A 27,083-nucleotide genomic window follows, 5' to 3' on the forward strand; every position below is an offset into this window, starting at 1 on the left:
TGTGTTGTGACACTAGTGGACATGTCTTCAGGTTTTCTATCAGGGCTGCATTTCCACAACATAATCCATCTTTTGACATTTCTGCCTTATTAGAACATAAATAGAGGTCAAAACCCGATCAATTTATTGGTTATTTAACCGCAACACAGACAGCTCTCCAGATGTTAGTGCATCTACAGTTTAAAGCGAGAAAAATCTTTGTATGAATCATAAAGCATACTAGAAGTCTTCAACTATGACCTGCAAAAACAGTGTGTCGGACTTTTCTTTGGACGTTTGAGTCAAAGAGACAAAAGAAATGAGAGGAGAGGAGGTTAGAAACCACAGCGAATGTTGAAAAAACACTAAGCAAACCAAAGGAGAATAAAAAACAAGAATCAGATGGAGGCTGGTATGGCAGGTTGTTGCCAAGGACAGCTTGAGCTTTTCAAATCAAAGCCTTCCTGCCATGCTTTGAGTGTTGGGGTGTGTGTGCGTGTGTGTGTGTGCCATACTCGCTGTGTTTTTCACAGCGAGTATGGCGACTTGAGGGGCGGCTTTGTGATTTCTGCACCATGACAGCAGGGCTAAAGGAATTCAGAGCTGCAGCGTTCAGACGCCTGCTGGTCGAGGGCAATTTTAAAACATTTCAAATCTAAATGTGTCTTGTTGAATCAAAGCAGGCTGCCATTTTCTTTTATTAAACATGAAAATAGACTAGTCACAGATATATCATTAAGTGAAGTTTTCCCCTAGTCTCTTCATCACTGAATTTTGCTTGCACAACAACTTTTTTAAGTTTCTGTTCACATTTTTCGGATAGATAGTAATTTTTATTTTTTCAGATTTTTTTTATGCGTCTGAAAAACACGTGTTTTCTAAGGTAGCCATGGCTGATTCAGGCTTTAAGGCATGTACCTAATGAGCAATGAGGCACACCATAAGATTTTGAATCAAATCTGACCTCAGCCAATTTCTGAAATATAGTTGAAAACTGCCAGGAAACCAATCGGTTTGTGAAGTTTTAGCAACAAGGTTGGCCAGATACTCAACCAGAAGTATTCTAGGATATTGCTCTCATTATGAAAAGTGTGTATTCTCTCTTTAACTTGCTACGTGACATTTCACCAACAATCGGTAAGGGTGTATGCAAGTTCATGAGCCCATGAGTATAACTTTGACAGTTTGGAAAAGAGAAAATGCACAACAAATTTAAATTTGGACTCCCTGTTAATGTTTATAAGAGCTCATTCTCCTATTTGTTTTAGGGGTATTCAGGCATTACATGAATTGATTTTTGTTGTTGTTTATATGTTGCATTTTTCCCCCCATAGTTCAAGCATGGATTGTTTGCAAGGGTGAGCTTAGATATGGAAACCAAAGAAAGAAATTGATAACTTAGTGCTGTACAATCAATAATATTTCTTCTTCTTACATCTTATTTTAAACAGAAAATCCAAATACAATACAAACCGGAATAGAAAGTTCTTTTCTAGCAAATAGGTTTTTATATATGATTTAAGAAAGTCATATATATGTTTTATACTTAACATAAATTCACAAGAACCAAATTTATTTGGAAGTGAGTTTTTCTTACCGAACGACTCCTGACGTGTTCCTCAGGACTGAAGCAGCAAAGCTTTGGGTCACACCCACCAGACTGGTCCCATCCACTTCCACAATCTGGTCATTCACCTTGATCCTGACAGGCACAAGCAGAGGCATCAGGAAACGCTGGGTTACGATGAAATGAGCCTGAGAAGTTTACCGAATTTTCTCTCATTAATTTCATGTTCACTGACCCATGTCATACATGTTCAAATCATTTTATAAAGTGCAACACGGCTGCTTCAGAAAATAACAGTTCACAAAGGGAACTTCTGATTCCTGCAAAATCAGGAGACGGAAAAGATGAGGCAAAAAAAAAGGAAAAAAAAAAAGCAAGTGTCAGGATCTGTGTTTTTCTGTGTTTATTTAGAGTTTTCTGTGTCCTTAGTCTCTTCGTTGTCCTGTCCTCCCCTTGATTGTTCCCAGGTGTGTCTCGTTCTGTGACTACCCTCCCGTGTATTTAACCCCACCTGTGTCCCTTGTTCCTCGTCGGGTCCTCGTCAATGTTACGTCAATGTTAGCTTCTGTTTCGTCTGTGTTTCCTGGTGCCTGCTGCTCGTTGTTGGATTTATTTATAATTAAACTCATCATATTCATCATACCTGGGTCCGCTGCATCTGCCTCACCACCAACACCACCGCACCTCATGACAGAAGGACCCGACCAGACCGATCGGTGAGGCTGCTTACATGGACCCAGCATTCAGGAGGTTACCTCCTAAAGGGCAGAGCGGCCCGAGGCGGAGGTCCGGCAGGGAGGACAGGGAGCTGGCTGAAGCCCTCGCCGACCTGCAGCGGGAGCTATTCCGGGGGACAAGACTGGTGTTGGCACCCCCCGGATATGGCCCCCGTCGATACCTCCGTCCGGGAAGCCAGCGACCTGAGCCGCCGGTGGAGCCGGCCCCTCGTCGCTTTCCGGAGCCGCCACCTCCGCTGCCCGCTCGGAGACAGCGACGTGAGCCGCCGGCAGACCCGGTCCCTCGTCGCTTTCCGGAGCCGCCACCTCCACGGTCAGCCCGGAGACAGCGACGTGAGCCGCCGGTGGACCCGGCCCCTCGTCGCCTTCCGGATCCGTCACCTCCGCTGCCATATCGGAGACAGCGACGTGAGCCGCCGGTGCACCCGGCCCCTCGTCGCTTTCCGGAGCCGCCACCTCCACGGTCAGCCCGGAGACAGCGACGTGAGCCGCCGGTGGACCCGGCCCCTCGTCGCCTTCCGGAGCTGTCACCCCCGCAGCCGGTTCCAAGGCTTCGCTGCGGCTCGCCCCCGCGGCCGGTTCCAAGGCTTCGCTGCGGCTCGCCCCCGCGGCCGGTTCCAAGGCTTCGCTGCGGCTCGCCCCCGCGGCCGGTTCCAAGGCTTCGCTGCGGCTCGCCCCCGCGGCCGGTTCCAAGGCTTCGCTGCGGCTCGCCCCCGCGGCCGGTTCCAAGGCTTCGCTGCGGCTCGCCCCCGCGGCCGGTTCCAAGGCTTCGCTGCGGCTCGCCCCCGCGGCCGGTTCCAAGGCTTCGCTGCGGCTCGCCTACGCGGCCGGTTCCAAGGCTTCGCTGCGGCTCGCCTACGCGGCCGGTTCCAAGGCTTCGCTCCGGCGCACCCGAGGCCGAGTCAGCCGGCGTTCCTGCCGGCGCACCCGAGGCCGAGTCAGCCGGCGTTCCTGCCGGCGCACCCGAGGCCGAGTCAGCCGGCGTTCCAGCCGGCGCACCCGAGGCCGAATCAGCCGGCGTTCCAGCCGGCGCACCCGAGGCCGAATCAGCCGGCGTTCCAGCCGGCGCACCTGAGACCGAGACTCCCTGTGTTCCTACCGAGACTCCCTGCGTTCCTCCAGAGACCCTGACCTCCAGCGTTCCTCCAGAGACCCTGACCTCCAGCGTTCCTCCAGAGACCCTGACCCCCAGCGTTCCTCCCGAGACCCTGACCCCCAGCGTTCCTCCCGAGACCCTGACCCCCAGCGTTCCTCCCGAGACCCTGACCCCCAGCGTTCCTCCCGAGACCGAGACCCCCAGCGTTCCTCCCGAGACCGAGACCCCCAGCGTTCCTCCCGAGACCGAGACCCCCAGCGTTCCTCCCGAGACCGAGACCCCCAGCGTTCCTCCCGAGACCGAGACCCCCAGCGTTCCTCCCGAGACCGAGACCCTGCCTCGGGGGGCTCGTCGTCGCCGTCTGTGGGCGGCCCCCGGGACTCATCGCCACCTCCAGCGCCGCGGACGGCCGCCGGACCGCCTCCGTGGTTCCCGCCTCCAGCGCCGCGGACGGCCGCCGGACCGCCTCCGTGGTTCCCGCCTCCGGGGTTCCCGTCTCCGTGGTTCCCGCCTCCAGCGCCGCGGACGGCCGCCGGACCGCCTCCGTGGTTCCCGCCTCCAGCGCCGCGGACGGCCGCCGGACCGCCTCCGTGGTTCCCGCCTCCAGCGCCGCGGACGGCCGCCGGACCGCCTCTGTGGTTCCCGCCTCCAGCGCCGCGGACGACCACCGGACCGCCTCCGTGGTTCCCGCCGCCGCGGACGACCACCGGACCACCTCCGTGGTTCCCGCCTCCTTTGCCTCCGCCCACCCTGTGGGTAGTTTTTTGTTTGTTTATGGACTCTTGGCCCTTCTTGTGTTTCCGCCCACGATGGTGGGTAGTTTTTTGTTTTTCTTGACTCTGGCCCCCCATCCGGCGCCCCTCCGCCCACCCTTGTTGTGGTTTTTTTTTTTTTGGGCGTCTGGTAGCCGCCCTTGAGGGAGGGGTACTGTCAGGATCTGTGTTTTTCTGTGTTTATTTAGAGTTTTCTGTGTCCTTAGTCTCTTCGTTGTCCTGTCCTCCCCTTGATTGTTCCCAGGTGTGTCTCGTTCTGTGACTACCCTCCCGTGTATTTAACCCCACCTGTGTCCCTTGTTCCTCGTCGGGTCCTCGTCAATGTTACGTCAATGTTAGCTTCTGTTTCGTCTGTGTTTCCTGGTGCCTGCTGCTCGTTGTTGGATTTATTTATAATTAAACTCATCATATTCATCATACCTGGGTCCGCTGCATCTGCCTCACCACCAACACCACCGCACCTCATGACAGCAAGCTACGGAGGCTAACAAGGATGAAGAGGCCAGGCAGTCTATCGCTTCGGGCTACATAGTACATAAAAAAAATAAAAATTAAAGCTTACAAAATTCCTTGACCTGAAACTGAACTATAGATTTAAAAAAAAAAAGAATCTAGTGCCAGGGAAGTTGCAAGGAAAGTCATTTTAATGAATAGTCTTGGTAACTATTCAGTTTACTTGAAAGTATTTCTTTTTCGAAAACTATTATTAGAAATCCTCAGTGCCTGAAAGGTACTGAACATAATTTTTTCTTATGCAACAAAGAAACTCTTACTGAATGGGTCCTCATTATCATATCAATCCGAGTGTATTTTGTTTGTTTTATTAAATAGTTACTAAGGGCTTCTTGATTTGATTTCTTTTAATCTACCAACAGAAATGGAGCCAAACATTATATGTAATGCTATAATGTGTACTTTAACCAATTATGCCAATTGGTTAAAGTATTTCATGACATCATAAAGTCATGAAATATTAATTTTAGAGTAATTTGGAGATATCCTTTCAAACTAAAACACAGCAAACTCCTTTAAAGTTTTGCTGCAAGTTCATTCAACAATAATAATAAGATAAAAACAAGGAAATATTTTCTTTGGCATATGTCCACTACTGTGGGTTTTCAGTTTCTCTCCAAGTATGTCACATAAGTCCACCAAGAATACAGCAGCTAACGACAGGGATTTAGTATGACTGTGACAGCTACAGTGTCCAGCTGAGCCGTGTCATATGGACGTAAAGAAACCCAACGGTTCTGCAGGCAGACGTGTCTGTGAGAGGCTCAGACACTTTTATTCCCTTTTTTTTTTTACTTTCCTGTTCTAAAGAAATATCTCTGTGACTTTGTTGCAGCTGAGACTGCTGTGTATCGAACTGTCAAAAAAATACAGCAGTAAAAAAAAAAAACGTAAGACGGTAAATAAAGTGACAGTAAAAAAAATGTCAGTTAATTGTAATAAAAGCAAGATCATACGTTGTTGATAGATATTTTGGATCATGAGCCCTCTTTCATGCTCATGCTAAAATGATGTACATGCATGACTGTGATACTTTCTGGTATTTTTGAAATAACGAATTTTAATCAAAAAAGGCATAATAAGGGGCGTGCCATGGTGGCGTAGTGGTTAGCGCGACCCGTATTTGGAGGCCTTGAGTCCTTGACGCGGCCGTCGCAGGTTCGACTCCCGGACCCGACGACATTTGCCGCATGTCTTCCCCCCTCTCCTTCCCCGTTTCCTGTCAGCCCACTATCATATAAGGGACACTAGAGCCCACAAAAAGACCCCCTGGAGGGTTAAAAAAAAAAAAAGGCATAATAAATAATTATTCTGAGTTGAGGCACAATGCTAATTATCAGATAAATTGTGACGTCAGTCCCCTCCAATTAATGAGGCCAAACTACAGATATGCTCTAAATCTTACTGTGATTTAAACATGTGTATTCTAATGCAATGCACAAAACACAACTTATCTTTTTTCCACTCTCCTTCAAAATCACCTCGACAGACTACACTGCTAATCAAAATAACATTTTCATTTTATGCAGATGTCGTCTGAAGGACGAACCTGTTAGATCAAAGTGAGGACCTCTTTTCCAGTTCAATTGTGACGGTTCTGGTTCTGAAAGCTGAGACATGCTCATTGTTGGATTCATCCTCCATTTTTCACTTTCCCCTGGTAGATTTAAGGAGGCAGCAGGAGTCAGAACCAGTCCGTAAAATCCCTTTCTTTACATTTCTGAGAAACTGAACAGGTCTTGAGCAATATTACACCTCCTTTCCTGAGCGGTTCGGCACAGGTCGGTGCAATTTTGTCTGTTTCCACTATAAAAGTGGCCCTTATCACACCAATCCTGGGCCCCCTTCAGTTGTCGATACTTGGGGCAGTGGTAGGGTGTGATTAGGAGAGCTAGTGGCGTCACACAACACACTCCAATGATTGGGTGACAGAAAATCATCCCTGCTTGCGATAAGTGTCAAAGTTTGACCTTGAAATTTTTGATTTGAAGCTTGGCATCTCACCAAAAACCATGGCTTTGTCGTGAATTGAAAATGGTGGTCGAGATGTTTTTGTTCAAGGAGTTTGCAAGACTCACCACCGCCCATCCATTGAGGTAAATCTATGGGCCAGTTACCAAATACAGACTATGAGAGAAAGTCAACAGAACTGATTGTTTTCCAAAGAACCTGCACAATTTGAGAATGCAGTATTTCACATAAGCAAATGTAGGCATTTTGATAAACAATGGACAAGCCACAATGGAAAAATAGGAGTAATCAAACAGAAAAACTCCCAACGGTTCCAAATATTTTCAGTGAACATTAATGCAACGTTATCTCAATCGAATAAACAGTGGAGAACGGTTGATTTCACAGTCAAGTCAGAAGAAGGCTCCGATCTACAAGAACACAAAAATGCATTCGTGCACGAACACAGCCTTCCCGTTGTCTTTTCCACTTTTTCTTTCCACTTTTCTCTTTTCTCCGAGTCGCCTGAACTGTCAGGTTGGGGTAAATCAAATTTTCCTCCCCGCCAAAAAAGCAGCTTCTCCTCTGCTTGCTGCACTTTGAGCTAATCTCACTGTCGTGTTCTGGAAAACTGCAAGTGAGGCTGCTGCTTAAAGGGTTACATCAATCCCAGAACAAAACACGCCCACCACTAACACCTTCAGAGCGTCAGAATCCAGACGTCGGCGCGCTCCACGCTCTCGTGCAGCAGCGAGCGGTCCAGCCTATCAATGTTTTAATCGGTTTAGAGGGAACAGGAACCACATCAACACACTGATGGATGGAAGCTTGCGGTTTGTAGGCAGAAATCACAGCCTCCCTGCTGAGAGGCTGTCATATCCTGTATTCCTGGCTCAGTGCTTGCTCTCCACTGTTCACGCTCAGATGCACCATCCAGAGATAGAAAGAGAAACACACTGTGAAGATGGGAGAACGGGGATTCTGTTTAAAACTCATAAAGAGGAACTGTACGCCCTAATGCAATATCTCTGTCAAATGATATACCTACAGCACAAACACACCTACATCCCCGTATAAGAACCTTGTGTCTCAGTAGATCTAATCCGAACCCCTGCTGATAAATCTGACAAGGACAGAGCCCGACTGAGTGCACAGGAGAGAGAGACCGAGTGTGGAGGTGGGCTGGCAGAAACAACAACAACAACAAAAAAAAAAACCCTCTTCAACAGCTGGGAGATTTTTTTTTCTCCAAGAATTGGATCTTCAGTAGAGTCTTTGCTTGAGATTTGTCACGATTTGTTGGGTTGCAACCACAATATTTTGGACGCGTTATCTGGGATTTGTGTGATGGGGAAAAATATGCTTCGTTTTTAAAGTTTTTGTTTTCCAACCCCCTTTACTTCGACATCCAAGAGTAAAATCACGGTGGCAGTAGAGAAATGTGATTGTCAAACAAAAAGCGACAAGGAGTCCAGCTTTAAGTTTCAGATGAGACCGCAACTGAACATCTCAGAAAACATGCAAAACTCTTGATGTACCAAAAAGAAAAGGAAAAAAAAGAAAAAGGAAAAACATTGCTGTTCAGCACGTCCCACAACAAAACACAGTGGTGGCAGCATCATGCTGTTGAGATGTTTTATTTTAGCAAGGAGCAGAAAGCTGAATGGAGCTAAATGAAGGGAAATCAGAATAAACCTGTAAGAGGCTGCAAAAGACAAGAAACTGAGGTGGAGGACGCTAAATGTAAAGCCAGAGCTACAATGGAATGATTTAGATCACCTATATGTCCTTTAGATTGGCCCAGTCAAAGTACAGACTTTTATCCAAATGAGAATATCTGCAAGACTTAAAACGGTGATACAAACTGTGATATTATGCAAAAGGTCTACAGACATGCAACACTGGTAGAAACAGGCCACAGTTAGAACTGTTTCTATGTGCCACTCTGTGCTTGTCTATCATAGAGTCTCAATAAATATATTGAAATTTGTGTTTGCAGTACGAACAAAATCTGAACATGTTGAAGGGGCATGAATACTTTAGCAATGCACCAAAGTTAGCAACATGAGCACAGCTCTCACCTGCTGTCTCTCTCGGCAGCTCCACCCTCGATGACGGTCTTCACGAAGATGCCCAGTTTCTCCAAGCCAGCATCGGCGCCGACACCCATCCCGATGATACTGATCCCAAGGCCGTCCTCATCTGGACACACGTGTTCATTTCGATATGCATTCAAGTGGAATTCAGCAAAAAGTTTTCATTTTTTTCATCAACAGAATCAGCTTGGAACTAATCCGGAAAACTTTAGGAGGATATGTGGAAAATATTGTTCAATGAAGGCATTTAAACATCAATAATTAATTGGTTAGGAGTCGAAAGAGACATTTACGTTCAAACGTCTTCACGGAAAATAAGAAATTGGCTGGAACTTCTTCCAACCCCCTTCTTTAATGAATTAGTTACAAGCTGTTCAGGTTGCATAACAGTTAGTCGATGGAGGAATCCTACAACGTTCTCAGTTTCTGGGCAATTATGATCTGCATCGTGGGGAAATGCATCAGCAGAACAAGACAAGTGGAAAAAGAAGCTGGGGAGCTGGTGACGCATTCTTTATAAATGCATGCATGCAGGGGTATCTCCGTGCTTTTCTTGAACAACTAGGAATATTTCTAGTACACTATGTTAGCAACGTGAACATTGTTAATAATAGAAAGCATCCCGATGACAACCCGTGTGTGTGGGTGCTTCCGTCTCTCAGGTGTAATGAGTAACTGACAGACCGGTTTCCTCATTAAGACATTCTTTCCCACCTTTCTCCAGTTCCACGGGGAAGAGTTCCAGTTTCTCCACCCTCTTCTCCAGCTCGTACTCCGCCGAGGAGGCCACAGGATCCACTTCCTCGTTACGTCGGTCATAGTCCTCGTTGGAGTAGGTGTTGAACACCTAAAAACAAAAAGAAAGAAAGAACGGGAGCAGCAGATCATGGGTTAAATTTATGGCAATTTATACCGGTCACGCAAATATGTATCGGTGCTTTTTTTGCATTTTTATATGTAACATGTGGAATATAAATATATATATATGGTTGAGAATATCACAACAAATCTCTTCAGCTTGAACAATAAAACAATGCAACTGAAAGAGTTGCTACACATTTTTCATGTCAAAATGTCAGACTTTTCCAGACCAAAAATGACTGTTTAATAGACTTCCTAGCCAATTTTTAAACTGCAAAATAGCTTAAAAGACAAATGGATTGATCTCTGGAATTATGTTAATATTTATACACACTTTCCTAGACTTCACAGGAACCCTGTATTAAAGTTGTAATACTTCAACTTCTTAACACACTGAAACATTACAGCAACATTAACCAGCTACAAAAAAAACAAACATAAAAAAACAAGCTAAAGTATAGAGGGACATGGTAGGGCGATGGATCCCGCTTGTCCTTCTCCCCCAGTCAGCTGTCACTTCACATCTCATCTTTCCTGCTTGTTGCGGAGCGCAGCTCGCAGGAAGGATGAGATGCAGAGGGGGCCAAGCTGTGCACCGGCTGACTCGAGCGTGTCAGGGTGCTTTGCAGCAAGCTGACTCCTAATTCTGAAAATCGAAGTAAATGGCTGTGCAAATTGTTCGAGCAGACAGATAAACATGCCAGGCGATGTTTGCATGTCATCGCCCGATGTCATTGATCGTGTTCATGACGCGAATAGCAGCCTGCACCCAAACAAACTGTGGCCGCTTTTATTAAAATTGGTGGCAACCGCCCTACGGTGCCGTCTCCATGTAAACAAGGATTTTTACAAAGAGCTAACCAACCGTTCACAGCTTCGTGACGTCAATCATTAAGAGTTGTTTAGAACGCTGCTGAGGGGATCAATAAGGCACCATGTTGCAGCACATGCATTGATTAGACCCGAAGGCCAAATTTTGACTTATCTACTTGGGATGTGTGAGGAAGGATGGAGTGCGAGCTCGGCAAAGCAGCCCATGCGAGCACCAGTTTTCTGAAACATTGAAAAATAGCAGGGCTCGAAACATTATGTTTCCACATGTCTTTTCTTTAGCAGATCTATGGCTAATATTACTACAAAGCAAACATGCAACAAACTGCAACATCTTGTGCGTGCAGCCAGTGAGTAGAGTGGCTTGGCGTGCCGCTCCCAACGTTGGTTTCTATTCCGTCCTTTGTGTGATCCAGAGTGAGCGACATCCTTGACCTCCCTGCCATCAATAATTCAATGGGATCAACAGCCCTGCATTCACAAACACTTCCATGCAAGCAAGATGCATGCATGTAAATGAAGTCTCACACGCAGTCACCAGCACAATCCAACACATAATACTAGGCCAAAAGAAGGTATCAAATGCACCTAAAAACAAGCAGAAAGTATTAAGTTTACATACAATCATAGCTGACAGAGAGATTAATTTATTTTGAAGTACTTGGAAAGGTCAAGAAAACATTTCCTTTTAACAGCTGTTAAGCATGGTGAGGGCAGCATCGTGTGTAGGGTCTTTTTAATGACATGTGCCACTGGTGCATACTTTTAAAGCAACTCGTTACAAAATAAATAAGACAGTGAAGGCAGAGGTTTACCTCCAACTTCTTCAACTTTACATCTATATTGTTAAAACGTGCACAAAAATGGGTAAAAACTAATCCAAACTGGAACTAGAATTGGTAAAGAAGACTAAGATTAGGCTTCTGGAAAGACAATGATTTCAACACTTTTGAAATATTCTGTACTTTCAAAATCAAGTCTCTGGAAGGAAACCAACAATTATGTCAAAAGAAAGATCAAACATCCAGGCAGTGTCAGAGATGAAACTTGATTAAGGACATTTAACCAGTATTAGTGCTGTTTTCTGCACATATCTCTGTGTATAATATTGAACATATTTGGATTGTAGAAAACAAAAAAATATTTAATCTTGTCCTCCCAATTCTTGTTTTAAAGGGTTAGGGGTAGGAGTTAGAATTTAAAGTCATTTGTTGTATAATCAATCCACTCTTTAAAACAATGTTAAAATACATTTTTTAAAAATCCCAATATGACATCCTTGCTAATGGTGGCTGTAAGCAAAACGTCCAGCAAGCAATTTGCACATATTTGCTTCTAACAGAGAGAAGTCACCATAAACAGGTGTCGCATCAGGTCTCAGTCCTCACTATAACCTTAAAATGAACATCGACACACACGCGGACACGCACACGCAAGCAGGCTGCTGACAAATGCTAACACCAGCACTTGTACTGTCATAGACATCCATCGCCGCTATAGGCAGTCAGGGCATTCCCTAATGGCCTCCCTAAGTCACTGTGTGCTGTCTGCAAACACATTACCATGTGGATAGGCCACTTGAGAGAGAAGAGGAGGTCATGAAGGAAGATAAGGACAGAGGAGGGTGGATCTGTGAGGGAAGGCAAGGAGAGATTAAGTGGTTTGGGGTGCAGTGATGGAGAAAAATGGGGAGAGGGGAAGGACAAAACATTCAGAAACAGATGTGGAGAAAAGGCTAAGGATGAAGAAGAAAAGTGCTGATGACTCGGAGAGCGATAAGATAAATGAAACTGTACGCGTAAGGGAAATAAAGAATTGAAAAGTGGAAAGGGATTCGGACTGCGCCAACAAAGAGGAAGTATTTACCCACGAGACAACAACATCTTATAGTGTAACTAGCAGCACGTCTCCATCCTGCCGAACGCAGACCAATTTCCTAGAAATAGCCGACCCAGCATGGTCAGTGTGGTCAGTCGATGCTGTAAAAATCACAACTCCAAAAATCTAAAACAGGGTTTAAAACACTTCCCAAAAAAACAAATCCACTGTCCATCTGTCTAGAAGCCACGACCGTAATACTAACATCCGGCCTCACAAGAATGAACAAGAACCTGCTGGTTGTTTTGAGGGACTGGAACTGCTTTGTTTTAAAGGACACTCTCTTCCTCACCTTGAGCTGGGCCAATTACCATACCGGTCTAACAGAACCACTGATGACCTCATTTACATTTTATTGAAAACAGACCATCTAGAAACCCATAAGAGCCAAGAATTGTTATCTGTAATAATAGTGTTGCACTTAACTGCATTAAAACTAGCTCGATAGATCGATAGATCAGTAGGCAGACAGATAGATAAAAGCTACTACCATAAATAAATACACTACAAACAGTAAAAACACATGCGCCACAATAAAATCAAAATACACATATAAACCCATAGTGCACATTCTCAGATATATACCAGCAAGTAAACACCATCGGTGAGACACCATTGACTAAAGTGTGACATAAAACTGTTTAACTGTGTGTGTGAGTGTGCATATATTAGGATTTTGCATATTTAAGATACCATATAAGTTGGTTGTCTATTACACAATGACATCCATCTATCAAAAGGAGCAAATTTAACAGGTCATGTATGATATCTGACCAGCAAATTAATCTAGCAAAAGAGTGCTTTTGGATTAAAAAATAAGGAAGTAACACTTTGACTTGGGAGATGCTTCAGTGTGACGGCACTTAACCTTGGCGGTTTGAGGGGATGCTGCTGCCCGCTGCCTTTATTACCACAGGGAGGGGAGGAACAAGAGCCAGTCCAGACATGCAGTTGGCAACTTTTAGTCGGACAGCTGTGAGGCAGACTGTTCAGGTCTACTGCTTGCTGCTAATGGCTATACTTAAAAGGAGAAGCATTTTAAGTGTCGATAAATTACATGCATATATTAGTAAGTATAGGTAGTAAATATATCACACTCCCCATGTAATAACTTTTTTTTTTTTTTTTATATATATCATGCCCATATTTCAAAAACAAACAAGAGGCAGCCCGACTTTACATGTGTTACTGGCCCAAAATCTGACAGGTTCACTAAGCACAATTTTACGTGTGTCACTATTTTGGCAAGTATAATTAAACACTGGTATCTGTTATTAAACGAGAATGAAATGATGACCACAAACATCTACACAGCTTCATTTACTTTCAGGCACAGCTGGGTGTTCCCTGGGAATTCTCGACTGTAATCCAGTTTCTAGTGAAGAGGCTTTAGTCGACTAAACGCGCCGCTCTACCGCTGAACCGAAAAAGTCTCTTGGAGGGTTTACCACAACACAAAGTCATTTACATGTTAATGTATTCGTGTCCTCTTGCTGCAATCCTTCAAGCTATGGAAGTGACTTTGTATCCAAACACTAACCCATTTTCAGAAGGTAATTATTTGTGCAGTATAGTTCTATTAGTTCTTGTTCAGCTTAGCTTTTATGACTACCCAGAGATTGACATATATTCCATTGCAAAAGTCTTCATGCCCCTTTAGGTTTTCCACATTTTGCCACATTACAACCACAAACAACACAAAGTACTGATTATAAATTAAGTAGCTCATATAGTTTTAACAATATTTTATACATAATACATAAAAGTCTGAAAAGCGGAATTGATTCGACGTTAGCCTACTGGGCCAGTAATTTAGGATTACAGCTGTAAAATGATATGTCTCTACTAGTGTTGTATATCTAGTGACTTTGTCCACTGAAGCTCATTCAGATTGTTTGTGGGAGAACAATAAACATCAATATTTGTCTCAGCTCAGCTTCTCAATTGAATTTAAGTCTGGACTTGCACTTGACCATTATAACTCTTGAATATGCTTCGATGTAAACCACTCCAGTTTAGTTCCGACTTTTAAAGCACCGATAAGGATTTTTTGATTGATTCTCCTACATTTAACTCCATCTTTCTTACCATCCAGTCTGCACAGGCTACCTAAAAAGGAATTCCCAAAATATGAAGCTGCCACCACACTCCACACATATCTGTTTAATTCCACTCCACGTTAAATCCCAAGGAAATCCAGGCGAGTTTGGGACAGAATTGTCACATTTAAGTGTGAATACCTTTGCAAGGAACTGCATGGTCAAGCTACTTTTGCACAGGCCGATCTGACTTCTAAGTCAGCAGCTGAAAACATGGTAAGCCCGATACACGTTATCATGTCACACTCTCACTGTACGGTAATACAGAGTCACCTATTAATCCAACACACATGTTTTTTGGGGGGGTTTAAAGAGAGAACCAATTAATCTGGGGATATCCAGATTTTCACAAGACATGAAAATCTTTAACCAGAAAGGCTCAATCTGAAACTAGACCTGCAACCTTCTGGCTGTAAGGAAACTTCATATGTTTGTGGCTTAAGATGATCACCCTTACAGGTAGTATACAAAGTACATCTTAATGTATGCTCATTTTTGTGTTTTGTATTTTAATTTATTGTAACTATAAAGTGAACTTCTTTTTGTATTACTATTATATTATTTTATTATTGTTCTTCATATCTTTATTCCAGAAATAAAACAATAAAAATCATATGTTACACTTTGCATCTCATTGGAAGCAAAACATTTTATCGAGAAATTTCCGCCTCCCCTTTCTATTTGACAAGGTTTACATTATTTTCATACACAACACATGGATCAACGCTCCCAACTCCCAAAATCCTCGAAAATCCATATGCTGTTTATAGCTGCGAAAAGCTTCAGCTGCAAATATGGCAGCTGGGCTCAGCAGTTCCACTTGAACAGAGCAGCTTGTTACTGGAGCTGCTGTGGCACGGCAGACGTCTAGAAAGCTACAATTTTAACCTCTTTCTGTTCCTTTGTTTGAATACACATGTACAGTACCTAACAACAGTACTCATACAACTTGACATTTTTCACATTACAATGGAAAAATGCTTTCAAAGAAATGACACATACAAATCGGAAAAGCGTGTTTATGTTCTCAGGTCCTGCAGGTCAATCTTTTGGAGGACCAGCTTTGTTACGATTACAACTAGAAATCCTTTTGCGGTTCGTTCCTACTGGCTTTGCACATCAAAACACCAAAATTGTTGCCAAATCTTCACAGGAAGAAGCTGAATTCAGTCGGACCAAAAAGAGAACATCACTTTTTAAGAGTTACCACTCTCTGATGGAGTTAGGTCTGTCTGCACTTCATGGTTTGATCTAACCTGTTCTATTGTAGCTCTGATTGTAGGCTTAATGTTGTTGTCAGTCTCATTTTTTGCAGCCTTTAACAAATTTCTTCGAGGTTCCCTCTGGATAACCTGCGGCAAACTTCAAACAGAACTTCTGCTTATGATTTACTTCGCAAGGCTTGTTGCACTGGATTTTATTTAGAGCATCAGAGTAAAAGGGGGCTGAACACAAACGTGACACTTTTTCAGATTGAACGACAATACACAATTATGTGCCAATTTGTGTTGCTCTGTCACACACAATTACAATAAGAATAGGTGAAACGTAGAGGTTGAAATGTGACAAAATGGGAGAAATGGTCTCATGGCAACAGGTCTTTGTAAAAATAATAGGACTGCAACACACTTCAATTCCAAAATGCACAATATTCCCAGTTAACAAAGCTTCCAACAGCAAAAATGTTGAATGCACTTGCTCTTGAACAGACCGGCTTCTTTATTTTATCTCAAGGCTTCACAGTCTAGAAGAGATTGATTTTAGTCATGAGGCACCGGTTTATTGGTGCCTGTGGATGTTGCTGCAGCAGAGTCCTGGGCAGCTTGATTTCAGAGAAGAGCCGCTCTACGTCTTTACACACATACAGGAAACTCCATTCTTGGAGGAGAGTATTTACATTTATGTAAATGTCATTAATAAAAGGGGAATTGTGAACCGTGCATGTCTTCTGAAGGAAATACAGTCTGATTCGAGTTTAAAATGTTGTTCTGATGGTTCAAAGTGCTACATTTTTCATTTTATTAACTATTTATACATGCTGAATCATGACAGAGGTCGAAGCTGTGCTGACGAGCATCTCTGCTCAGCCGTGAAGTGATGCGGCAGCAGGGTTCCTCTGATGGACAACGATGAGCTGGAGGATAAGGCTGTTCAGCAGAGAGAGCAACGGCAAGAGAAACAAATACGCAAAAGAGATAAGAGATGAGATGGAGAGAAGGTGGACTACGAATTAAAAAAAAACAAAACAGAGCAGCAGTAAATAAGGGGCAGGCAAAATCCAGAGGGACAGGCAGAGAAACAAAATGACTCATTCGACTCATGAACTGGAGGAGCAGGAGACAGTGAGGCTATTGAAGAGTGAAACGAGCAATAAGAGAGAAAATAAAGAAAATGAAAAGAAAAAAAATAACAGAGAGAGCGGCTCAGGACTGGATGAGGCCAGGAGTAATTTGCTCCAGGGTTGTCTGAGTCCCTGCCTAAGAAGACACGGCATGGCGCCCGTTCCCTGCAAATAGCCTCTGATGGTATTAAACTGGGTCTTTGCTGTATTGGTGCCAAGGCTGTCGCCTTCCAGACAGTGGGACGCGGCCCGGGGCAACGGGAGGCAGGAAAACCCAGGAGAAATGGTGCTGCAGCACGAGCCCAACAAACGCTCACAGTGGATTAACTACTTCCCCGTTCCCCACAAACACACACACGCAAACAGGGTCCGTTCTGGTGCAACAGCTCAGCACATTTGCATTTCATTACCTCTACCTGTGACCACCCACACACACACAAGCTTGGGAGCTGACAGGTGCTGAAGAGAGTGTCTGGATTCTGAGGGAAGGAGGCATTTGCTGATGACGGCAATAACAGACAGAGATTGACGGCTATGAAGATGCTCAGATGGGAGGAGGAGAATGTGAGAAAAGAGAGAAACCGAGCGAAACGTCCCCTGCATTGGGACGAATGTGAGAACAGGGGAATTTAGAGTCCCATCAAGGTCAGCTCGTCTGTCATCTTGAGACACATCATTTCTCTATCCTCATCTGAAGATTTTTTTTTTTACCACGTCAGATTGATTTTCATTCAGCGCAGATAGATTATTTATGTAAGTCGATGTTTTAAAATGAACAAAAAGTGCTGGCGGAAATGTAATTAAAACTCAATGTGTCTGATCTGTTTCATCAAAAAAAAAAAACGAGCAAAAGCTGTTTAATTTAATTGGTGCTTTTGTGACAGGCTTGTTTTTTTTAATCTTATCCTATTTCTTTTTTTTTTTACCTGAAAGCTGATTTCTAGCTATTGCACAATTCGACTGGGTGCCATGGTTCCCACTAACAACCAACCTACTAGCCAACGGCAAGCGAGATACATGAACTGTCCTAAATCAAATGGTCAAAAGGAAATATATATGTTGGGATAAGAAGTAAAATAATATTTAAGTTGCAGCAGAGGACCACTTCTTATTTTTTCTTGCAAGAGTATTCACACATCCCATGAACTCTTTCACGTTTTCTCAAGCTACAACTACAAACGTCTGTGTGTTTATGTGATAACCTCACACAGCATAGTTCAAGTGGAAGTAAAAGGATACAAGGTTTTCAAAATTAATCAGGAGTTCACATCTGAAAAGTGTGGCAAACATTTTTTTTAATCGGGATCTCCCAGTGATCCTTAAACGAAGATTGGAAAAAAAGTAATCTGGTATAGAAAGAGAGGTGTGGAGGAAATCTAACAATGCACATCGCCCTAAAAAAATGCACCTCCAGTATGAAACGTGGCAAATGGCATCATCATGCTGTGGGGATCTTCTTCTTCCAGCGGGGACAGGGAAATTCAGTACAGCCGATGGGAAGACGGATTAAGCTAAATAGAGGGCAATCCTGGATGGAATCGTGTTAGAGGGTTCTGAAGACTTGAGACTGGGTCAGAGGTTTCGTACAGTCAAAGCTACATGGGAATGGCTTAGATCGCAGGATAGTCATGGATTAGAATGGAGCAGTGAAAGTCCATAAAACTGAGAATCTGCCAAGAATTAAAATCACTCAGTTCGGTCTGACTGAGCCATTTTTTTGCCAGAAAATGGGAATTTCTTTCCCATTTTAGTAGGAATACGAAAGAAAGTTTGGCCTTTTATATGCAATGTAGCACTGCCTGGTAGAGGCCTACCCCAAAAAGCTTAATAACTTTGTCTGATTGAAACTATTCTACAAATATTTGTATGTTTTAGTGAATTCTTTTTTTATTATTATTCAATTCTCTTTATATCCAAGGAAAACCTGTTGAATTCTAACAAAATCTTAAATTCCAAATTATTTTATTTTTGATTCACTGTTAAAAATGACAGAACAGCAGAAGCCTAGTGTGCTTTTTTATATTATTCACCATAGGTAGGACTATTAGGTATTTGGGTAGGTGGACACTGGAAGATTGGTCATGTCAGAGGCTGCTGTACAACACCTGACCAGCCACAAAAAGCACAACGTCCATCTCGTCTTTCCTGGATGATTAAAAATGTATGTCCCGTGGAGGATCGGGTGGCCCCGAAACAAGAAAACAAAAACACAACTGCATTAAAATTAGAGTGAGGGGGCGTGCTGTTGTGGCGCAGGGGGTTAGCACGCCCCACGTTTGGAGGTCTTAGTCCTCAACGCGGACGTCGCAGGTTCGACTCCCGGTCCCGACGACCTTTGCCGCATGTCTTCCCCCCTCTCTTCACCCTCCTTCCTGTCTGCGTACTGTGGAAAAAATACAAGCCACTAGCGCCGCAAAAACTCTTCGGAGAAAAAAAATGAAATAAAATTAGAGTGAGCAGGATACATGTACAAACACAGTCATTAATATCTGAGTCAAAAGTTGTATCCATCAGAGAAAAAATAAAGGAAAAATAAAAATGCTTCAGAGCTGTAGCTCTTCCTTTTCCTGCATCTGAAAGCAGGATCGTTATAGAAAAAAACTCCAATATCTAATAGATTGTTTTTAATAAACCTTTCATCACCGCTGAGTTTTACTGCTGGATAATAAAATACTTCTCCGCCAAAGATTTTTCAATTTTTCACATAGGCAACTTTATAGCACTGTAAAAACAGTGTTATTTTAAATTAATAGAAAATAACTAAGACATAAGACACCAATTAATGTAAATGTGCAGGATATCGACATTAAAATGAATTTAGTGATAAGAGTCCAGCACTTATTAAAGCAGACCAAAGATCCAATGAAGGTGATGATTAATACTAATAAAAACATTCACAACATTAACAACTGCACAATATTTTCTGTTACAGTCTTATAGAGTATATTATTATTATGATTATTATTATTATTATTATTATTATTATTATTATTATTATTATTGTTATTATATACTAATAAAATAACTTTTTTGTGTGAACCTTTACACATGTAAAGGTTGTTTCTATTCTATTCAGGTCAAAATGTTATGGTTAATTGGTTACTCTAAAGTGCCCAGGGGTGTGTGTATTTGTATGCATGGGTGCTTGTTTTGTGTGTGTATGTACTGCCCTGCAATAGACTGGTGACCTATCCAGATTGTACATTGCCTGTCACCTAAAGACTAGTGGAGACAGACCCCAGACCCAGAGGGAAAACATGCAGACTTGCTGACAGAACTGACTGATACGTTCTGGCTCACAGGCTCCACAAACACTGCAACCAGCTAAGGGTCCATTGATTTTGTTTCCTCCAGAAGATATTTCAAAATATTTCATAGTTTGTAATCCACGTCGTGTGTAATTCCATATATCTGCATCCAGAAACGCAGGCTGTCCTAAAGTGGAATAATCCCGTCCACCAGAAAACAAAGTTGGAGGCCAAAGTTGCTGGCCACAGCTCATCTAATCTGAGCTGGCCTTTATATGACTGTATTAAGTCACGCTCCACATAAGGATGCTTTGGAGTCCCACATGATCGCACATCAAAAAAAATAAATAAATAAAAAATCTGTAGAATGAACTGTTGTACACAAGAGCAAAAGGAAGAACAGACACTGGTTCAGCCAGGGGGCTTCTCTGCCACGTCCTGAACCGAAGGCACATAAAAGAGTTTCCAAATCCTCAAGAGAAATAACCGCCTCTTAATGCCTGACAAGTCTGTGGAGTGGGACTGAGTGAATGTGAGCTGGGATTGTGTCTGTTGTGTTGGCATGAGCGACTCTCTTTGATCCTTTACCAAATACAGTCGTTATAACTTTTTGTGTTTCCCTCATGGTCCTGTTACACCCAAAGAGAAGTGGAAAACAATAGATAGATGAATAAATATGGATAGTCAACAAAACCCTTTTATGCCTCAAATCCATTTGGCAGAACAAACACCCGTCTGCATTCAGGAAACCTTTGCTACGTAGGGGTGACGGTTAAATATCACTTTGATCACGGCTCTGACCTCAGATCCATCCGACTCAGGATTGCAGTGACGATGCAGCAGCAGAAACTAATGGACGTCGGCCTCTGTGTGCATGATCATTGACATCAGAGTGGAGCGGGGCGATTACAGAGCCACTTCAGCGGCCATTTAGCTGCTGCTCCACTCATCACATCTATTTAATGCTATTAAGATGCTGCAGTATCGCAACTAATGAAACCACAGTGGCTCTACAGGCACAAAACAGTTATGAAAAAAGTGAAAACCACTCGTGCAGAAGGAGAGAACCCAACAGTTGATTGACACAGCAGAGAGGCAGAGACCCAAGATGTCCGTCTGATGTACAGCAAAAGACAAGAGGCAAGGCAGCAACAAGTGACGGTTGCAGCTTTTAGGTTATAGACACAGCCAAGGTCGGGAAATTCAAACTGGAAGAGATGTGCGTGATAAATTCAGATCACACATTAGGTTCTCTGCATCGGATAAGCTGAACACAACGCGCCCTGACAACAGCACATCAAATGTGTGATAGAGGACCAAATCGACTTTAATGCCCGCGCTTTAATCTGTTGGCCACACACTGAACAAGTGAACGGATGTCGGGGATAAACTCTGCAGTTTCAATTAGTATGAGACCCGACTCTTCTCCGTTGGTTGGTGCCGCTTGGTATGGCAGACAACCGCTGCGTCTGCTGGCTCAAAGCGGTCACTTCTTAGTGGGTCAGCGAGGACGTTAAAAGCTGTGATTTACATCCAACAAAGCAGCTCAGCGAGCCTGTATTTACAGAGAACGAGGCCAACTTTGACCCAGATGGTGCAAATAGTCTGATGTTTACCAGATATGGTATTTGTCATGTTCAAAGTGACGTGTCTGTCAAGAGCTCAGAAAATCTGATGTTGAAGCAGCTGGCCAGAATTTGCCCCCGTGGAGAGTTAAGTCAAAGGAACATCTGTGGTATTTTATTTTAGGCCAAGTTTGGGCAAGAAGGCTGTTTGGAAACTATTTTCGGATGCTGATTGGGGAAAAGTTCCACATTTAGATGAAACAGCGAAGACTCTTTGAATCCACTGTAATTGTCATGCCCAGCCACTGCGTGGCACTGTGATCTTATTATGGTGTGGAAACACACATGAGCTTTTGACCCTTAGCTTTGACCTAATTTAAGAAAACAGTAGCCCGTCTTCGTCTTCAATGTACCAAGATCTCATGTGACACATACAATGTATTTTTATCAGAAGATGTGTTAAGCACAGACAGCACAATGCTATCTGCCACTGTTTTTGTTGTTCTCTGCCCATGCATGCAGGTGAGCGTTCTGCATTCGTGTTCCCGAAATGCTTCACCATAAGACCTGGTTTGAGAAAGTGCCGCCGTTGGAGACAATGATAACTGGAGAGATGTAAACAAGCAGCTGGACCGCAACAAAAAAAACATTGCTGTTTCACTAATGAACAGCACTGTGTAAATGGAGGGGTTAGAGCGAATATTTTCAGTTTCTGCTTAAACAGTGTTGCCAGACTCAAGAAGACAAAAAAACCTACTACAGAAAATCTTCTTCTTGATAGCAGATAATCTTAGAAAAGAGAAAACAAAGTAGGCGTTCTCAAATGGTATCACCTTCTTCCTACACCTAACTTAAAAGCTTTGTGATTAATTGAGTTTCCAATAATTTCATCATTTTACAAAGGAGGAGAAATACATTGCATAAGTACTAAGACTTCATCAGAATTATGTAACAGAATTTCGAAACCATCTACAGTCTCTACCCACTGGGGTCAAGCTGGACTCGTGCTGGGGGCTGAGAAAATAGCTTTGTGTCTTTCACCATAAAGATGAACAAAAGACAGAACCCTGTTTGTTCCTCATGTGCTGAGAGCAGAGGGGGAGTGTAATGAAGAGGTGGGAGGGGTGCATGTCTAATTGGTGGTGAGTTTGCGTGTGGGGATGGGGCAGCAACCCTATTGAATATTCAATATGATGAATGAGCGTCAGGGCTTTTCATAGAAAACAGAAGCCTTGAAACGCAACACCACAACAAAAAAACTGCACGCTAAATGGGGCAACAAGAGCTGTAGTATTCAGATTCACTGTGTTAATACTCTCCCAAAAGGCACAGTCTGGCTGTTTTTCTGACATCTTGAAAAAAATCAAGCAAATAAACAACAAAAACTGAAGACAAACGTGAAATCAAACGGGCATTTCACATCAGGTGAAAAGCATCGCAAGTCACAACTCAGCATTTTGATAGAGGTTTGAGCTGCCGTAAACTTTAGAAACTTGCTGTTATGTGCAAGTGTTGGAGGTGAGAGTGAAAACCACAGGGACATCGAAAGAGCTGTCTGAGGCCATCGGAAGCAGCTTCTGAGCCTGAAAAATTATTTAAAAAGCTCTCAAATTAATCTGATATTAATCATTACACTGCACACAAAATAGTCTACGTGTGGAAGATGCTCAAAACAACTTACCCATGAAGGCATGTTCACCCTGAAAGCAGACTGCTAAATGTAGCATCAAAAAATCCAAAAATGTCATTACATTGTCAACAAGAGGTGCATACCTGAGCTATCAGAAAGAGACTGCTCACATTTAACTTTCACGGATGGAGAAAACCGTTACTCTCCAAGAAAAATGTGAAGGCAGGACTTTAGCCGAAGGGGACAAAAGGCAAAGACAAGGACTTCTCTAAAGTCAGACAGATGAATAAGATACACATCTCACAGCTGAAAGTGACAAACTTTCCTTAAATTGATATCAAAGAAAGGTTACTGACTACAAGAATTGTCTCACAAAATATATATTTTTTTAACCTAAGGAGGTCCACTAGCTATTAGGGTACACCCCTGAACCAGTTACCGTAATAGACACATTTTTGTAAACTTTTATGAACAATGCATAAAACAATGGGCCTGTCTGGTCTTTGCATGCAATGAAAGTTCCATTAACCTTAAATTAAAAAGATAAACCATTAATATGGAAACTTTTCTTTTAGAAAAACCAAATATTTAATGAGGTATTCTAACTTTCTTAATTAATGTACAAGCATTTTTATAATATAGATACATGTATTTAAGATGGTTTTATAAGTGATGTACAAAAATATTCAATATTATTTTATTTATAAAACAGCAAAACATTAGTACTAGGCAACATTGACTCTAAACCTGTTTTTCTCTGTGTGTTTTTCTAAAGGAGAAGAAAAACAGGGCAAAATGACACACTTTGCAGAGAAAGCTCAGGGTAATTAGTTAGCCAACGTGAAGGTTTTTGCCTCAGCATAACTGGGCTAATTGTTCTGCTTCAATACTATGTGTTAAAAGGGTTTGGTGACAACCACCCTGGTCGTTTGTTACAGCTCCACTTACAGCTCTTCTACAATAACCTACATTTCTCAAGATTCTGCTTCACATCATAAGCAGTATCTCACCCCATTGCCAAGCACCGGTTGAAAGTCTCAGGCAGAGAAACTAGATTTCACAGACAGACCGCATAACCAAAAATAGAGAAGAAAAGGGCATGTTGTTTGCTCCTACAAATGTTAAGCTGAGTACTTGGAGGACAAAAGCGGGGCAAATATTTTGCATAATCTTCCAAATCCATCTCTTGAAACACTTGCTGCATTATGTGAAGTGGAGCGTTAAATACAGTATTGAAATAAAGTAAAAGACAGATGGAACAAGCACCACTGCCTTGTAATTACCACCTTTCCAAAGCTAGTGTAAGCCTCTACCAAATACTTGTATTAAAGGGCCCCCAAATGCCCTTTAATGCCAAATGCCAAAATGCAGAAAAATGTTTACATGGATTCTGCCTGGGTGATGCAAACAATATCATGATGAATTTGCCATTTGAATAAATGAAACAAAACACTGCAGGAGAAAACACAAACACAGTGTCTTGTGTTATAATTGCGTGGGAGTTGAACCAGCATGACTAACACATGCACAGATGTGCTCATAAACACGTCAAAGTCCCCGAGAGCAATGTTTCATCTGCCACCATATTAGCACGTAAGATATTAAACTATACAAACATGTAAGAAAGGAACACAATGAAGAACTTGCAATAATTCACTGTGGTTTAAGTTTCAAGCTGAAATAATAGATTGTTTTTTAAAAAACTCTTGAATGGAGTATATTGTTGTTTTATTCCACTATTTGTTTGTCTACTGTATAGTCTACTGTTTGTGGGTGTAATTGAGCTCAGTGCGTTAGCACAACATTTTTAAACTACATCCAGCTTACTGTGATGGGAGACGTGCTGAAGCAAATCTTCCTCTTTGGTGGGATGTCCTCCTTGTTTTCTTCCGGCAGACCAGGGATCTCCGTCACATCGGAGCCTGGGTCGTAGACAATATCCTCGTCATCACCATACAGGTCATCATCGGGATCGGTGCAGCTTTCCCCCCATCCCTGGTAACAGGCGTCCCCATCTGCGTTGAAAATCACCCTCTCATTTCCTGTATATTCCTCCTCCGGTACTTCAATTTGGTCCTTGGGTGATTCAGGGGATGTTTCCTGCTTCAAAGCATCCACGTCATCTTTGCTTTCTCCAGTTTGCGGGGTTGTGGAGGGCAGCAGCTCATGCGTAACATCTTCAAAAGTTTTATTAGTAATCACAGTACTATGTGTAAATTTTGAGGCTTTGATGACTTCTTGGTCCTCAAAAAATGTCAGTGAGTCTGAGGGGTTTTCTTCTTCTTCACAAGAGCCATTAACTTGGCTTCCATTGGTGGTAGCATTGTACAAATTTTGCCTGTCTCTTCTAGAAGCTTCCCCGGTTTTGTCCTGGATCTCTTTATCTCGTGAACTCTCTTTTTTGGCTTCAGAAGTATCTGCTCCAGGACTGGGGCTCAGGAAGTCCTCAGTGGATGAAGACGCAGGAAACTTGCCCCCGATTTTGTTCCGGTAGTTTCCGCGGATTGGAGATTGTTGTGACTCATCCTCGCTGAGATCTCCTCCTTGGCGGTAGGATCCATCAGGTGAGTAGAGGGCTCGCCTACTGACTCCTCTATAGGACCCCCCTTGATTGTGTTGGTCAGCATTTTCAAAAACAGCACTGAGCTGACTAACGGTTGGCGATGATGCCTCGGTTCTGGAGCACAGAGAGTCCAGAGAGTCTGTGCTGCCTCTGTTGGACCTCGCTCCTCTCCAGTCGTCAAGGTGTTCATGAGAGCCCCTCTTATCGCGTCCGTAGGGAAAGACTGGTGATTGGGATTGGTCACGTGACTGTTGTTCAAATAGTTTCCTGGTTTCGGAAAACTTTGCCCCTGCACCCCCAATCCTCTCAGCAGATGAAGAATGTTGAAGTTTGATGACTGATCCATCAGTTTTGTTGATAAAGTTGGTGGGCTTCACTAGTTTTTGCAGCGAGGATTCATCCCGACCCCTGGCTTTACTGGTTGTATTTTCTGAGCCCATCTGCATGAACATGTCCTTAATGCGACTGACGTGAGCGCCATACTGGCGACCCCTCGGTTGTTTCACCCGCTCGAGGTCTTTTGGCTTCGAGTCCCCATCAATCCGAGGCTGGTCAAAGGCCCTCTTAAGTGCCTGAAACTCAGCCCGGTAGGCATTACGGTGGGGGGAGGCACTGCGGAGGCTGGTCCTCTCCCCCGAAGCCTCCGTCTTCAGCATGATGATGTCTTTGGGTTTAGAGGCAATGTCAGCATTGCTGTGACCTCATTAAGAGTCCAAAGTCTAGTTGGGCCTACTCCAGTGCTTTAGGCCTAGTCACACCTGCAGAGAGGAAAAGAGATGTAAGTAGACTGAATTTATATTCTGATCTTAACAACAGTCAATGCAGAACTTCTTTATTCTACCCACAGTGTTTTCTCAGAGATAAACACACATCAGTAAAAGCACCAGAGGCAACTTTGGGATGAAGAGTCCTGCCTGAGGATGTTGAATGAAAAAGCAGGTATTGTATCTTTCTGTGTACTGCCCAACTCACTCTTCCTCCTGACACTTCATGATGTACTTCCAGACACATAAACAATCATACGTAGCTAACTTTTAACTTTGTTAACAATTATAGATAAAATCTAGAACATATACATTATGTTATCAATTACATATTTACATACTCTTCAAAGGACAAGTAGAACAAATATACTGCTTGATGTTATTGTATGCAAGGTATAAGCAAGCATAAGAATACCACAGATTCATGGTACATATAAAAATGTTTTAAAAAGGGTACATGAGCGCACTGATAAGCAACCATCATTTTTTACCAGAAAAAAAAAAACTAACAATTTTTTAAAAATAATTAAGTAAAACATGCATTAGCCTTGATTCAGCCAGCCAACCGGCAATAACAGCAATATGTTGGAGA

At 43.1% G+C, this 27,083-nt stretch overlaps 1 protein-coding gene across 8 annotated transcripts in view; it reads right to left on the reverse strand.

The window, feature by feature from the left end:
- Positions 1-27,083, reverse strand: part of ppp1r9a (protein phosphatase 1 regulatory subunit 9A) — a 55,944-nt gene that overhangs the window by 20,358 nt on the left and 8,503 nt on the right. For all 8 annotated transcript variants that reach the window (XM_023344821.1, XM_023344823.1, XM_023344824.1 and 5 more), the window contains exons 2-5: positions 24,992-26,485; positions 9,426-9,558; positions 8,697-8,817; positions 1,577-1,681 (exon numbers count right to left, since the gene is read on the reverse strand). In XM_023344821.1, the coding sequence (XP_023200589.1) occupies positions 1,577-1,681; positions 8,697-8,817; positions 9,426-9,558; positions 24,992-26,383 (1,751 nt within the window). In that variant the 5' untranslated portion in view covers positions 26,384-26,485. The remainder of the gene's footprint in view (positions 1-1,576; positions 1,682-8,696; positions 8,818-9,425; positions 9,559-24,991; positions 26,486-27,083) is intronic.

This window comes from Xiphophorus maculatus, chromosome 13 (assembly GCF_002775205.1).
Source record: "Xiphophorus maculatus strain JP 163 A chromosome 13, X_maculatus-5.0-male, whole genome shotgun sequence".
NCBI classification, from domain to species: Eukaryota; Metazoa; Chordata; class Actinopteri; order Cyprinodontiformes; family Poeciliidae; genus Xiphophorus; species Xiphophorus maculatus.